We start from the raw sequence: 16,913 nt of genomic DNA on the forward strand, positions 1-16,913 counted from the left end.
AATGCACTATTTCCCTAGTACATCTTAAGTACCACCAAAACAAATATTATTACTGATCTATATTCATAATATGATGAGATATACTGTTAGGATGTATGAGGATGAGATGGTTGGATGGCATCAGCAACAAAATGGACATGTGTTTGAGCAAACTCTGGGAAATGGTGAAGGACACTGAAGCCTGGCATGCTGTAGTCCATGGGGTTGCAAAGAGTCAGACATCACTTAGCAACTAATAACAACGACATTAGGAATAAAAGGAATTAGGGCTGGTCACTACAAAGATGACTTCAAAGAGCTAAAAATGTTTGGAATTTTGTATCCACATCACTAGAATAAATTGGGCAAATAACAGAAACTAACTGAAACTTAAAAAAAGTAAGTGAGTCAATCTTTTCCATTATTGTTAAAGGGACTCAAGTGAACAGAACATGAAGTATACTCATTTAAAGAAGACTTATCTGTCTAGATGTGGTAATGTTTCTTTATAAACTTCCTTAGCTGTAAAGATGACAAAAACAAAACAAAGGAAAACACACATGCATAGGACAGAGAAAGGAGAAAGTTTAGACCATCCAAATAGAAAATATGTTCTTCATCAGAAACAGCAAAATGAGGAATACATCTGGAGGAGACCACATTTAATCGAAAATCACTTACGTTCCTCACCAGAGTTCAGCTATTAAACAGATGCCTCTAAGAAGCAGAAGCTGTTATTTTAAGATACTGCCCAACACTTACCTATGGAAACACTCAAAACATGTAATAAGAATCTTAGCTGTAGTTCACTCTCTAATGTGAGGTCTACACAAGTGCTAATATGGTGAAGCACTAGAGGACGTAAGATGTGCTGAGCCCAGCCCTAGAAAATCAGGTCAAACACGAGTGTACCTCATGAAAGTGAAAGTTGCTCAGTCATGTCCGACTCTTTGCGACTCCATGGACTACACAGTCCATAGACTTCTCCAAGCCAGAATACTAGAGTGGGTAGCTGTTCGCTTCCCCAGGAGATCTTCCCAACCCAGGGATTGAACCACGGTCTCCCACATTGCAGGCAGACGCTTCACCCTCTGAGCCACCAGAGAAGCCCAAAATACCACACAAAGATAACGTTCCTCATCCTAACAGAAGGGGTTTTTTTTGGGTGGGGGAGAGAGAGATTTTTCTCTGAGTTTTGAATTTTTACTCTTACAACAAGTAAACATTTTTATTAGGAAGTATGACAAAAGACATGCTCTTTAGACCAATCAAATGGTTGTGAACTCTGACATTCAAAGATCATGAAAAATCATCAGCTAACACAGAACTCAAAAGATGAGTAGAATGACAATTTGAAATGGCTGATTGAAGTATCAGGCTAATTATAAATAGAAGCCATAAACCAAAAAGGAAAATAAAAATTTAACAATTAGGAAAACAATAGATACTATTTAAAAAACAAAACAAAACAAGCCAAGTGTCTCAGAAGTGAATACTAAATAATAAAGGAGGGAAAAGTTACTCAGTCGACTAATCTAACCCCTTTCTTTGTTTCAACATACAGTTATTAAGCAAAGATACCAAGCTGCTGCTTTCTAAAATGTTAAAAAAAAAAAAAAATCCAAAGCAATCTAAAATTTCTTTTCTATTTCCCAACTCTTGCTATATATGGGACATTCAAATGGATATACATAGAATACATACTTAACTGAGAAGGTGATGTGTGCTAAGTTGCTTCAGAAGTGTCTGACTCTTTGTGACCCTATGGGCCCCCAGGCTTCTCTGTCTATGGGACTCTCCAGGCAGGAATACTGGAGTGGGCTGCCGCGCCCTCTACCAGGGGATCTTTGCAAACCAGAAATAGAACTCACATATCTTATGTCTCCTGTATTGGCAGGCAGGTTCTTTACCACTAGCACCATCTAGGAATCCCACATTCCTTCAGGTATACTTGACAGTGAGGGTCCCTGTGTCTGTATTGCTCTTGATCTTTATTATTCTGTGCTGAGAATACCTTACTATTTACATGACTCAGCGCATACTTTGTCTTTGAAGACTTTATGATCATCCCCTTCCTGACTCCACAAATCTCATGTCTCAAGTCTCATGTGGGAGATATTCTTAAAAGTCTGCTATTACACACAAAAAGCCAACCAAAATATGACAGAAATTTCATGAGGCAAAAGCACAGGCCCATAAGGGAGGAAGAGACCTCAGAGATCTTATAGCCTATGCCCTCATTTGAAAAAACTGAGGCCCAGCTGGGATTTAGACCAAGCTCTGTCAATAACAATTTTATTCCAGTATACCAAACAATTGTTTGTTTGTTTGGTATACTGAATAAATCAAAATAAAAGTTTTTAAAATCATCAAGAAAAATCACATTGAGACCTCCAAACTAGAAAATACAATGGGTTCATGAAAGGCAGTTTATCAAATTGCTAAGAATGATCAATTCTGCTTATACCTAGACAGGTTTCTAGGATGTCTCTAAATAAAAGGAAATCAATATTCATCAGCAACTTAACACAAAATTATTGAACAAATCATATTTCTCTATAACATAAAACTTCCAATCTCTCTTTTCTAATACTTCTGGTCTGTCTTTGCTGTATGTTCAGGAAGCATACACTACCTTCAACATAACTCTAAATCATATAATATCAGGATGATAAATACACTCGGGAAAAATTGTCATCTGAGATAATCTTTATAGCCTCATAAAACCATGGCCTTGACTAGTAGGATCTTTGTTGACAAAGTATTGTCTCTGCTTTTTAACATGCTGTCTAGGTTGGTCATAACTCTCCTTCTAAGGAGTAAGCGTCTTTTAATTTCATGGCTGCAATCACCATCTGCAGTGATTTTGGAGCCCCCCAAAATAAAGTCTGACACTGTTTCCACTGTTTCCCCATCTATTTCCCATGAAGTGATGGAACCAGATGCCATGATCTTCGTTTTCTGAATGTTGAGCTTTAAGCCAAGTTTTCCACTCTCGCCCTTCACTTTTAGGAAGGAGGCTTTTTAGTTCTCACTTTCTGCCATAAGGGTGGTATTATCTGCATATCTGAGGTTATTGATATTTCTCCCGGCAATCTTGATTCCAGCTTATGCTTCCTCAAGCCCAGAATTCCTCATGATGTACTCTACACATACTTTAAATAAGCAGAGTGACAATATACAACCTTGATGTACTCCTTTTCCTATTTGAAACCAGTCTGTTGTTCCATGTCCAGTTCTAACTGTTGCTTCCTGACCTGCATATAGGTTTCATGGCACCCCACTCCAGTACTCTTCCCTGGAAAATCCCATGGACGGAGGAGCCTGGTAGGCTGCAGTCCACTGGGTTGCTAAGAGTTGGGCACAACTGAGTGACTTCACTTTCACTTTTCACTTTCATGCATTGGAGAAGGAAATGGCAACCCACTCCAGTGTTCTTGCCTGGAGAATCCCAGGGACGGCAGAGCCTGGTGGGCTGCCATCTATGGGGTTGCATTGAGTCGGACACGACTGAAGCGACTTAGCAGCAGCAGCAAGAGGCAGGTCAGGTGGTCTGGTATTCCCATCTCTTTCAGAATTTTCCACTGTTTACTGTGATCCACACAGTCAAAGGCTTTGGCATAGTCAATACAGCAGAAATAGATATTTTTCTGGAACTCTCTTGCTTTTTCCATGATCCAGCGGATGTTGGCAATTTGATCTCTGTTCCTCTGCCTTTTCTAAAACCAGCTTGAACATCTGGAAGTTCACGGTTTACGTATTGCTGAAGCCTGGCTTGGAGAATCTTGAGCATTACTTTACTAGCGTGTGAGATGAGTGCAATTGTGCAGCAGTTTGAGCATTCTTTGGCATTGCCTTTCTTTGGGATTGGAATGAAAATGGACCTTTTCCAGTCCTGTGGCCACTGCTGAGTTTTCCAAATTTGCTGTCATATTGAGTGCAGCACTTTCACAGCATCATCTTTCAGGATTTGAAACAGCTCAACTGGAATTCCATCATCTCCACTAGCTTTGTTCGCTACACACATTAGGACTGCCAAAACTATGAGCAGAAATCCAAATTAAGGCTTGCCTAAAATATACTGTGGGTGAGGGTATACTGGGGGTAGGGGTACAGGGGAATCATGAGACTGAAGAATACGCTTGGTCACTCAAGACTGACTGACTTTAAAAATTACTTCATATAATTACATTCAAATACTTCATTATATGACAAACAAGAAAATTATTTTGTGACAGTTAAGGATCTCTGTTGGTTAACAGGACAGAATAATGTACAGGTAATTGACACAGTGGTCTCTCTACTAGTGATTTTATACTAAAACATCATAACAATGTCACCAGGGCTGCACAGCAAATGTGTTCCCATATGTAAGGTAATAAATGCCTTAATACTTATTGTGAGCTCAAGAACGTGTACGGAAAGAGTTTCACATACACCTGAACAAAATAATAGATTAGTAAATCCTCAGGACAGGTTAATCAATGGACAGGGACAATTTGATTGTTTAATGAAATAATATTGCTTCTTGAAATTACTGAGAAGAGATCAGTTTGAAATTAACACATATAGACTATTACATATAAAACAGATAATCAACAAGGACCAGTCTATTGTATGGGACAGGGAACTTTACTCAATATTCTCCAATAACCTATAAGGGAAAAGAATCTGAAAAAGAATGTACTGAATCACTTTGTTATACACCTGAAACTAATACAACATTGTAAATCAACTATACTCCAAAATAAAATAAAAATTAAATTTAAAAAAGAAAATAAGTTAGCCATTAATCTGACAGTGCAGCTAAAAATTTCAGAAATAATTTCAGAGTAAATCTAGTTACTGATTAAACATATATTTAGAATAGTACCACCATGAGATAATACTAAAAGTCTCAAATTTATTTTCTAGGCAGGACTGTTGTTAAATCTTTTTGAAAAAATTTAAATGATTTCTGAGGTAGAAATGAAAGAGCTTAAAAAATGAATAATGAGTAATATTTCTTTCTGATACGATATTTCTTATAGTCTTTCCTATGGGAATTATCAAAGTTCTCATTTTTCAAACATCAGTTTTTATTTTTAAATGTTCTTATGGGGCTAAAGTTTGTTAATTTTACATAAAACTTTTATAGAATGAGCATTATCTCGTAATACATAAGTTTATGTACTTGCAAAGCAAAAAATTAGCACACACTGTAAGATTAAGGAGATATTCTTTTAATAAACTACAATTATTTGCTTCCTTTAATCAAGCTATTTTGACTTCATTTGTTGTCATTACTCTTAACCTTCTTTCTAAAAGTATAAACAGAAATTTGATTCTTAAGTAACATTTAAACTTCCTACCATACTGTGTGGTCTTTTGGACTTAATATAATGCAATGCAATAAGCTGAAATTTAAATACAAAGGACTATATTCAACTTATTGATTTATTGAAAATATTAACTCTCAGCTCATGAAGCTCATAAAATGGCCTTTCTCACTACTCCTCTACAGAAGAGCAACAGTCTTAGTCTGTCAGATTTCTTTAGTTCCAGATGGGTGCCTTAAAGAAGTACTGGAGTAAGCTATGAAATACACAGGTAATGGGTTCAATAATTTTGTGCTTGTCTCACAGCAGAAAATGAAGGAAAGAAGCAAAGAAAAACATTCACTAACATTAAAGAAGCTGAGGAATAAGACAGTGATGTCTTGAGCTCACTATACTTTTTAAACTGTTTAAAATTTATGAAATAATTTTAACCAGAATATTTTAAGTCTTTATATTAGCAAATAAAACTTAAAATCTAAGAGAATTCTTTCTTGAGTATTTAATAAACAATGTACCTTTAAGTATTTAAGAAATTAACTTTTTAAAATCAGAAATCTGGAAGGGTAAAGCATTATATTCATGATCACAGAGAATCAATTTTGAAAAACAAAACTTTTCACTCTTTGATATACTAGACTTATTTCTCCATAACTCTTGGTTAGAAAAGTAATAAGAGAATTACTGATGCTGTTAATGGGGTGAGCGAGTTGTTTTCAAATGGGCTTATACAGCATGGGAATTCAGTACAGATGTCTGGAATAACTTGCAGCTGTTGCAGGATGAATAGGCTTAATGAAATCACTGGGAATATTGGAGGAGAATTGCCAGAAGTACTTTATAACATTTATATTATTGTGATTAAAAACTGTTTAATTAGAAGCCTAAAATTGGTCTTTAATTATGAATCAAATTTTTAGATATCTATCATTGTTACATATTCCTGGGTATACATCCACAAACATGTTCAACTGTAACAAAGTACCTCACTTACTATTAATATATATCTTATGAGAAAACAATTTTCTTTAGTTTGATCAAGTTTTGGCTCAGTTAAATTCAAAATGCTTTATAAACTTATATGCAAACACCAAAAGGATAAAGAGTGAATTAAAAAAAAGTCCCTCACTATTCTCAAGAAACTTACCTAGAGAAGGTATTATACTTGTACACATAAAAATAATACAAAGAAACAGTATTATTGGAATTCAGTGGAATTTTCCAGATTTCACTGAGTGTTCAAATGCTGTTCCTTGAAGATGAGCCTGACTTTGCCTGAAGGTATCCATAGGTACATTATTCCTTCATTCAGGTAAAAATTGTTAGGAAAGTCAATCTCCAAAATAAGATGTCAACCTTACTATCTATGAGGTTTCTAAAGCATATGGAATCACCCTGAATTAGCAATACAGAAGGCTAGTACTCTAGGCTCTCACCGTGGATAAGAGATAAGATATTTAGAAGATATGTTTAAGTGGCATGCTGGCCATCCATTCCCTTTAGGCACTCCAAGTTCCAAGATCAAGTTGAACTCTGAGAAGGCTTGATTCACTTTTACCATACATTATGAAAAAATGACAAATCAGTGTCTTCAGGTAATATCCCCATAATATGTCACTGTAGAAGGTTTTGGTTCAGCTTCAAGACTCAACCCAATTAACTTAGAAATCTTAGCTCTTAAGCATGTTGCCTAAGGTCAATATATTGCTAACCATATATGCAAGTCACATGTAAACTTTCTAGTAATAAAAAAGTAAAAAGAAATGGGTAAATTAATTTTAATAATCTATTTCTTTACCCAACATATTCAAAATACTATCATTCAATTTGTACATAACCAGTGTAAAAATTATTGAGCTATTTTACTTTTCTTCTTCAAGTTCTTAGTCTTCAAACTCTGGTGTGTAGTTTACTCTTATAACACATCTCCATTAGGACCAGTTAGAGTTGAAGATTAGTGGCAACTATAATGAACACTGTGACGCTCTAGAGGATAAACTTCTTTTGGGAAATTGTCCTTTGAGCCTTCCTCTCCAACAAAAACCTATCGCTCCTCTGCTTTCCCCTTTATTCTGCAGGTTATTAGGGGCAGAGCTGTAACAACTCCACTTAGCAGTTCTTTGGTGGTAAACAATGGGAGGGTAGGGGACTTGGTCAGTAAGATATTTTAAACCCATATATTCAAAAGTGAAATAAATAAAATCTTGTACTATATTTCTCCCCACCTATCTCCAAATGCTGTAATAGCAACTCCCTCCAATATAAATCTGTCTGCAATGCAGGAGACCCAGGTTTGATTCCCGGGTCAGGAAGATCCCCTGCAAAAGGAAATGGCAACCCACTCCAGTATTCTTGCTTGGAGAATCCCATGGACAGAGGAGCCTGGCAGGCTCCATGGGGTCCATGGGGTCGCAAGAGTCGGACACGATTTAGCGACTAAACCACCACCACCACAAATGGTGTGGTTGATAGTTTAGAATGCCTCCTCGGAAGTGGAATGGGGGTATTGAAACTCCTGGATTTTGTTTAGTAAGGGTCATTTCTATGACCAAAATAAAGTTACAGTTACCATATAAATTTAGAGATTGTTTTAGATACCTTTACATAATCTTTTAGTAAAAATACTACAGCCCATTCTGGTTTAGAAACATTTCAACTTCTCTTAAATTTCATATAATAAAGTAATACACCACTTCATAGTGATATGTTAATTTGTGGCTACTGGTTTGAACGTTTCTAGAACTCTCTTTTAACACACTATAATCTCATTTATTGAAGATGAAGATGCAGTACAGTGCAGTGAATAAAGCACCAGCCTGAAATGAAAGATGATTTGGTTTCTAGACTTCTGTCACGTAAGTTGTGTGATGTTATATAATTCTCTGAATCTAAATTTCTTCATCTGTAAAATTAAGGAGGCAAAAGTACATCAAAAACCTTAATTGGAAGCTATATATTTATTCAAGAATTTCAAAATGCTGTATTATCTGAAGCAAACAGTATTTCCAAGGTCATGTTGCAAAACTTTGTTAAGAGTGAGATTAAATAACAAAGCTAAAATAAGTGGACAAGTTATAAAAGGAACTTAATTCTGTAGGCGGGTTTACTTCCTGTTCATTAGCTCCTGATAGTTTTTCACAAGCAAAAATAACACTTGACATTCTCTATGTAAGAGAATTCATTAAGTTCAGTTTAGTATTGAAATAGTTTAAATTTGAGTGACTGGGATCACTAAGCTTCACTGATAAGATTCTGCTAATTAACTTTAGGAACTTAAAGACTTATCACAAAAAAAGAAGGCAAAGAAAAACATATACAAATGTATAATCATCTAATATTAAACACCAATGACTGTTGATGAAAAGATAAGTCATGAAACTTCTACATTTCTATTTTATTTCCCACGAATAATTTCAGTTCAAGGTGGGCAGATACTTATGGGTTAGCACTACAGTGTTGTAATACAGTGAACAAGGGTGGTCCAACACCTGTTTCTGTAACTGACTGAGTCCTTTGTTTTTTCAAAAAGATCAGTAATTTTTAACAAATGCCTTGATGTCAGTGCACAATAGCATCTTTCAGAAATCTTTAAATGTTGACAAAGGAAGTAGGATTCCCTCCTACTCATACCAAATCACTATAAGAAGGAACAACTCATCTAATCAGTAAAAGACAATGAGTGCTTTCTTGAACATATTTACAGAGATAATAAAAATGTTTTTTGAGGGGGAATGGGATAAACACTAAACAATAAAATGGTTAATTCCACTATGGAACCTCAAATCAAAATCGGAGTAAAATCCTAATGTAAGTATCTAGACATTCCCACAGTAATCTAGGCACACGTCTTCCTCGCTACTTGATCTCTATTTTTCACATTGTGGTAAAAACCCTTATCCTAGATGCATATCATTGCCACAGCTAGGTAACAGAGCCTTAAGAATCCTTGAAAGACAAAATTAAAGGGGGTTTATCTATTGCTATCTGAATCTGGGGGATAACAGCCAAATGAAATTCTAGTTAGTAAAACTTGATTTAAATACAAATGCTTATCTTCTATAGAAATTTACATAATCTTTGTTGCAATAATATAAAAAGATGTATTTCTTAAAATAAATGAAACCCACACATAAGCTTCAATAATTTCATTAAACTAGTGGATTAGAGATGACTTCTCCCTGTTTGTTTTTCAAATTTCTGAGCATTGAGATAGTCCTTTTGAAACTGAAAAAACATTTTAAATTGATCACAGTTATCTATTAATGTCTGAAGCTATTTGGTAAGAGTTCTGCAGAAATATGAAAACCTCATTAAGACTATTTAAAAAGTTGCTTCTAATAACCAAAGAATTTATAAACAATTTGATAATTAAAAAAAACTTCTAAGCTCCAAAACTTAAGAACTTTGAGCCTCTTCTATATCAGTTTTATAGCTTAAGAAAGGTTAGTCACTCAGTTCTAAAAACCAGATCTACCAATTTCAGAATTTCCAATCAGATCTGAGTTAGAAGCTTTCATGAATCATAAAAAGAATTTAAAATTAATTTCAAATGAGTTTTTCAAACCATTTCCTAAGAACAAAACATGGAACACACACTCTTTCAATTCAGCTGCCTTTTTAAAACGAATTTAAAAGACGCTTTAAGAACTAACCGCTAGCAAATGTTACATATTGGCTACCATGTTTTGATACCAGTCCTGAAATAGGCTCATTACAATAAAAGCTTTTGCAACCATATGCAAGGAGAAATCATAAAGGGCTGATTTTCACAGAAGTAGGCACCAGCTCCAAATTTGTTTGATATAGTGTTAGAACAGGAAGAAAAATGCAAATACCAGAAATCTGAACTAAAAAGGGCATGCATATTTTCTTAGTAAAAGACATGCTTGGATATTAGAGATAATTTATTTCAATCTCGCATAGGGTCAGCATCAAGAAGTTGAAACTCCAAAACTTTGGCCACCTGATGCAAAGAACTGACTCACTGGAAAAGACTCTGATGCTGGGAAAGATTGAAGGCAGGGGGAGAAGGGGACGACAGGATGAGATGGTTGAATGGCATCACCGACTGGATGGACATGAGTTTGAGCAAGCTGCGGGAGCTGGTGATGGACAGGGAAGCCTGGTGTGCTGCAGTCCATGGGGTCGCAAGAGTTGAACACGACTGAGCAACTGAACTGAACTGGCATAGGGTTTGACAGTTTAAGAGTATAACAAGCAAGTAAGATGACGGTGGTATTATGTATGGAATAGGTATTTTATTTTATTTTATTTTTATTTTTTTTTTTGGAATAGGTATTTTAAACCTTAGATGATTAACTATGTTTGAAAAGCAAGCAACAATTGGACTTCCTTACACTGTCGATTACACACTGGCATTCAATTAAATGCCTGTCAAACGATATGAACTGACGTAGAATTCTTGGCACTTAATTTGAATCAGATCTAAAACCTTACAAGGGAAATAAAGAGAACTTTTGAGGAAGAATGTTAAATGCAACCAGAAGTCTTTCTATTAGGCAATATCTTTTGTTGTTTTACAAGGTCCAATTTGAAAGATGCAGGCTTTTCAGAAGTTCAACAAAAGAATAAACTTGTTCTATCTTGGGGCATCATTTTTTAGAAGTTTACTTTGAAAATAAAGCTTCCACTAAACCAGTTTACAATTTTTTCTCATCTATATAGGTTAATATAGACACATATTCATGTATATTTTAGTAGTATAGACCCAGTTATAAGGATATGTTATATAGTTATAAATACAAATAAAAATTTTTTAAGGTGATTATGTCTCTAATTCACTTCACTCATGAAGAAACAGCTATTTTACTCCTTCAAGTGAAAAAGATAAGGAAAATGAAAAAGCAAGAGGTGCCCAAAATCATCATGCTCTTCCTGCACAGACTTTGATACCCCCCCAGAAAAAAGTGTAATGAACATCTCTATTCACTTAGAAAAGCAAAACCACCCACTAGAAATGTGGTATAATTCAAAATAAGAACTATTTCTTTTTAAAAAAAGATTTAAAAGAAAACACCTCTGCTTTACATATTAAACAATTCTTACTGTTAAACAGGAAGTGTCTTTATAGCAGCCTTTAGAGGCAAGTCTGTACAATAAAGGTTTGTGCTGGTTTCACCCTTGGCAACCAAAATGCACTGTTGAGAAGAAACTCCTAAATAAAAAAGTCGCCTTCAAAAGTGATTTCACTCACTAAATGGGGAAAGGAGGGTGTGGGGCAGGGATGATTAGGATCAATGAAAAGCGTAGATAATTATGTTTTGATCCTATCTAAAGCAAGATGGCACCCCACTCCAGTACTCTTGCCTGGAAAACCCCTGGATGGAGGAGCCTGGTGGGCTGCAGTCCATGGGGTCGCTGAGGGTCAGACACGACTGAGCGACTTCACTTTCACTTTTCGCTTTCATGCATTGGAGAAGGAAATGGCAACCCACTCCAGCACTCTTGCCTGGAGAATCCCAGGGACGGGGGAGCCTGGTGGGCTGCTGTCTATGGGGTCGCACAGAGTCGGACACGACTGAAGTGACTTAGCAAAGCAAGATCTGAAGGTAGTTTCACTTATAGCAAGGATTATATTCTTATAAGGATATTGCAAAAAAGGGGGTAGGGGAGTAGAATTACAAGCAAGTTTTAATAATAGATTCTAGACTCTCACTTGGACAGTTACCTGGTTTCAGAGGGTCTTATATTATGTGGGAAAAATTTCCAATGGGAAATACATTCTCATTTCTCACAAAAATAAATTTAATCCCTCATAATTTCCCTACCAAAAATTCATTTGAGAAATAATTTATTGCATGAAAGTACTACTATAAAATACATTAAAAGATTAAGGTCATAACTTATTATGCGTAGTTTTAAAAAACTCTCATGAGGATTCAGGGCACTGTTAGCTGAATGGGAAAAAGAAATGAAGCTGTCAATTATACATGGGAATAATCTCATTCCTGTATATAAAAAGGCAACAAAAGTAACTCTCACTCTTTCTTTTTCCAATTGTGTATTATATAACTTCCACAAATGCTGATTTTGAGTGACAAAGATCCTCAAATAATACTAATACTGAAAAAAAAGTGAAAGTGAAGTAGCTCAGTCCTGTCTGACTCTTTGTGACTCCATGGATTGTAGCCTGCTAGGTTCCTCCGTCCATGGGATTTTCCAGGCAAGAATACTGGAGTGGGTTGCCATTCCTTCTCCAGGAGATCTTCCAACCCAGGGATTGAACCTGGGTCTCCCACATTGTAGGCAGAAGCTTTACTGTCTGAACCACCGGGGAAGTCCCACTGAAAAAGTTTTCAATAAATATACTTCAGCTGACTGAAGTATCTTCATCACCAGATAAAGTAGAATTCAGAAAAAAAAAAAAAAACCCACCATGGAAGAAAGATTCATATCAATAACTGCAAGAAATTCTCTGATGCATAAGGTGACTCAGGGTATAGTAATTTTAATTTACCTTACCTGCAAATGAAATCTGGAAATGTTGGACTTGAAATATACCAACAATACAGATCACTACTGAGAAGATGACAATGGTTTCCCCTAAACTGGGCACCAAAAGCAGGAAGGAGGAAAAAACCCAGTCACATTTTAGAGACTTTAGATTTAAAAAATGACCCATATAATTTGACAGGAAAACATGTAAGAAATAAGAAATATCTTAAGGGACAAAAGGATACAGGAGTTGAAAATCAGTTGAGGGCAAAAAATGTGATATAAGCTTGAAGAACTTAGCAGGGACTTAAACAAAAGGATATTCAGAAGAAACTCTAAATTGTGTGTAAAAGGAAAATAGATGATGCTGAGATGGCAGAAGATTGTGCCAGGAAGCCATTTTCAGAGATTTCTCTTCAGTCTAAGGGAGGTATAGATGCCCATTTCTTTAGAACTGAGATCTATCCCTCTTTATATGCTCATTTTTCTTACACATCAGAGTTGAAAAATACCAAAGGTATGAGTCCAGCTGAGGAGGAGGAAAACCATACATCTGAAAATTAAAGTTCAGATAAGCACACAGGCCATCAAAAAATGATTTTTATTTCAATTTGCTAAATTGAAAGCATACAATGACCTAAACGCATCCCTTTAAACTCCTTTTCTTGCAAAAAACAAAAGATGGTATAAAAAGAGCATTTCTGAGGTTTGAACAAAGTAACAGAGCAGAACTTTAAGAAAAGCTTCATTGAACTTTCTTAAAAAAATTTTTTTAATTAACCCCTGAAACCATTCAATATCACCAATGCCATAAAAAAGAAACCTTGGCCAACATTCATCTATAAAGCTGTTTTTAAAAATGGCCATCCTTTCTCTTTGACCGGCCTTACCACCTTCAACCAGATGGCTTGATCCCATTCTCTCTCCCCAAAGAAAAATCAAATAAAAATTATACCAAGAGGATTTAGTATGAGGATAAGCTATACGAAACAGTCTCTAAAGAGTAACACACATTTCCAGCTGTTTCATCACCTGTAGATAACCAGTCTTCTGGCTGCCTGAACAGCTCAGCCAACTCCTGAAGCAAAGTGGGGTGGAGAAAGGTCCTCAGTAAAGGTTGTCAGTGTTGGTGCTCCGCGGGGTCTTGATCTTCTCGATGTTTTTGAGGATTACATCATGCAAAGTGGCATACTGGTTCCGTACATGGAGCAGGATCTGGCGCACACTCAGGTACTCATTTTCGTCGACCTCCGCAACAGTGCGGCGATAATCTTCCACCTGGGGGTATTTCACTATCTTGGATACCAGCTTGGCTCGGGTGTTGTAGTAGGTGGAGAAGCGGCGTAGATAGGAGGCTGCTGTGCTCTCCACGGTCCACAGCTGGTCCACGGTGTCTTCCTGGATGGACACTCCGAAGTTGTTGCCGTCCTCCACCTTCGGGATGAGCAGCTGCACCCACATCCGCACGGTGTTGCATTTCTCTCTCAGCAGCTCGATCTCAGGCTTTACACGCTCAATCAGCTCCACCAGATGCTGGTTGCTTCGCAGAAGCTGTCCCTCACCGCCGGGCAGTGCTAGTACCTTGATGGAGGACTGGGTCTGCAGAGGTGGCGGATCCCGGTTGGGCCCATCACCCACAGTGTCTGGGGCGATGAGGCTCTCTGGGGCTGGCACTGAACGGATTCTGGACAAGTCTTGCAGGCGGAGCTCCTGGACCCGACTATCTAGTTCCGAGAGCTTCTGAGGGAAGAAGGTGGACACTAGATCCTCGGCCTCCTGGGCGATGCGGGCCCGGAATGAATCTACTTTCGCCTGCACGTCCTGCTCTAGCTTCCGCGGAGAAGCCATGACCGCCAGGGGCATCGAATGTTGGAGCAGATACAGGTTTGGGCTTCCGGCGCCACCACCAACTCCCAACAGACCAGGGCCCGCTGGGCCGAAGTGACGTCCTGGGGTCCCTGCGGACTGGCACGCGGCAGAAGCGGAGCCGCACGCTGACCACTCCCGATGGTGCCCAGGCCACATGTGTAGGTGGGGAGGGAGCCCAGCCGGATCTAGTTATATGGGCGGCTCATCCCATATTTACTGGCCCCCACGGGCTGGAAGACAGTTCCAAAGAACATCGTTAAACTTAAGCTGTGAAGACGGAGGTCAAGGAAATCCACAGTCCTTAGATCCAGAATACTTGATCTCTTTTGAAAGTCACCTAACGAAATGGGCTCCCAAGAGCAAGGCTCACTTCTGCTGCTGCTGCTAAATCACTTCATCCGTGTCCGACTCTGTGCGACCCCATCGACGGCAGCCCACCATGGTCCCCCATCCCTAGGATTCTCCAGGCAAGAATACTGGAGTGGGTTGCCATTTCCTTCTCCAATAGGCTCACTTCTGAAGAGCCTTAAATCACATCTTTACAGGTAATCTGAGACTATCCATGCTTTCCCCTTAGAAAGTCAGAGGGCTTCCCTGGTGACTCAGTTGGTAAAGAATCTGCCCGCACTGGGGAAGATGCGGGTTGGATCCCTGGGTTGGGAGGATCCCTTGTTGGCGGGAACGGCAACCCACTCCAGTATTCTTGCCTGGAGAAGCCCCATGGGCACAGGAGCCTGGTGGGCTACAGCCCATGGGGTGGCAAAGAGTCGGACAGGACTGAGCAACTAAGCATACATAAAAAGTCAGAAGCGAGTTCACTATTATATTTTTAATCAAGTTAGAAAACTTCTGAGATCTTCTATGGCTTACTTCATATGATTTTTAGTTTAAATAGCAAATGTTAAGTTACAGAACTTTTCTAAAAATTCATTTTGGTGAATTACAGTTAAATCTAGACTGTAGATTAAAGTAACAGATTTCCTGAATTCGGTAAGTGTATGGTGCTTACCAAGGTTAATATCCTTGTTTTTAGTAAGTACACACTACAGTATTAAGGGATAAAGTGGTATGATGTATTTTACCTATTCTCAGATGGTTCAGAAAAACAGTGTGTATGTTTGTCAGTGTGTGCATGTGTATAGAGAATGAGAATGCTGAAGCATGTGAAGAAATGATAAAAATTGATGACTCTGTATAGATTGTATGAGAGATCAGTATTAGTCTTATAAATTCTCTGTAAGTTTCAACTTAATTCAAAATAAAAAGTGAAAAAACTACCTTTTCCTTAAAGGTTTCTGGAATCATAAAGACAAATTCTTCATGCCTTCTAAACTTTCACCCTATTTATTTATATTCATTTTCCTTTCCCTGAAATATTTTCCTTTTGTTCTTTGCAACCCACAGAGTAAAATCCATGCCACTCACTTTTATTCTAAAATTATTCAAGTTTAGGGTTTTGTTTTGTTTTTAAGGATTATTCTAAAGATGCTATAGTACAGTTTCAAATGTAATTGTCACTTCAGTCAGGCTGTAAACTCCTTCAGGACAGAAGCCAAGTTTTAATTCATTTCCTTTACAGGTGCTCAATACATGCCTGATGGAAATGATCTTGACACAGTAAGATTTTAGCTAACTAGAACTTCAGAAAATCTAGAACCAAAAGGAAAATATCAACAAGGCAAATATGTTGTTACAGGTTGGGTCCCCAGCAAGCAGAGAAGTTGCTTACTGGAAGTTTATTAGGGAGTGTTCTTAAGATAAACACCTATGGAAAGGAAGAGACAGAACTGGGAGAAGTTGGACTTCAATGCAATCTCAGAGCCTTGACGGACCCCATAGGGAACTGGGAGATGCCCTTCAGAGTTATCCTGAGATGGGGTCTAGGCAGTTCTGAAGAGGGCTCTCTGGAGGCAGGACTTCTTGCAGTTGGGAAATAAAAACTTAAGTTCTGAGGAGGGATCTGGGGAGTTCATCACAGCTTCAACTACATATGTAAGACACTAAGATACTATAATCCAAATGGAAAAAAAATACCTCGTTGTGGGTGGTGATGCAGTTGAAGAGAAGCATCAAGAAAGTCTTAGAAAGTAAAATTAACATGGTGATAGTTTTAGATATGGCGAGATGAGAAAAAGCAGAAGTCAATATGATGCAAATTTTTTTGGTTTAGGTAAATAATTTCTATTTATACTTATATTAAACCTCTCCTATGGGGTCGCTAAAAGTCGGACACAACTGAGCGACTTCCCTTTCACTTTTCACTTTCATGCATTGGAGAAGGAAATGGCAACCCAC

General features: G+C 37.5%; 2 protein-coding genes across 2 annotated transcripts in view; both read right to left on the bottom strand.

The window, feature by feature from the left end:
- Positions 1 to 16,913, bottom strand: part of ATF6 (activating transcription factor 6) — a 245,338-nt gene that overhangs the window by 81,286 nt on the left and 147,139 nt on the right. The gene's annotated exons all lie outside the window — the stretch shown is intronic.
- LOC120855531 (proteasome activator complex subunit 3-like) lies at positions 13,337 to 15,108 on the bottom strand. Its single transcript, XM_040230021.1, has one exon. The coding sequence runs from the start codon at positions 14,772 to 14,774 to the stop codon at positions 13,857 to 13,859; it is 918 nt and encodes a 305-aa protein (XP_040085955.1). The 5' UTR covers positions 14,775 to 15,108; the 3' UTR covers positions 13,337 to 13,856.

The sequence above is a fragment of the Oryx dammah genome, unplaced genomic scaffold, assembly GCF_014754425.2.
Source record: "Oryx dammah isolate SB20612 unplaced genomic scaffold, SCBI_Odam_1.1 HiC_scaffold_28, whole genome shotgun sequence".
In the NCBI taxonomy this organism is placed as follows: domain Eukaryota; kingdom Metazoa; phylum Chordata; class Mammalia; order Artiodactyla; family Bovidae; genus Oryx; species Oryx dammah.

Bases quoted from the DNA above. Each gene is read 5' to 3' on its own strand.
- LOC120855531 (XM_040230021.1), bottom strand. From the start codon at position 14,774: ATGTGGCCTGGGCACCATCGGGAGTGGTCAGCGTGCGGCTCCGCTTCT.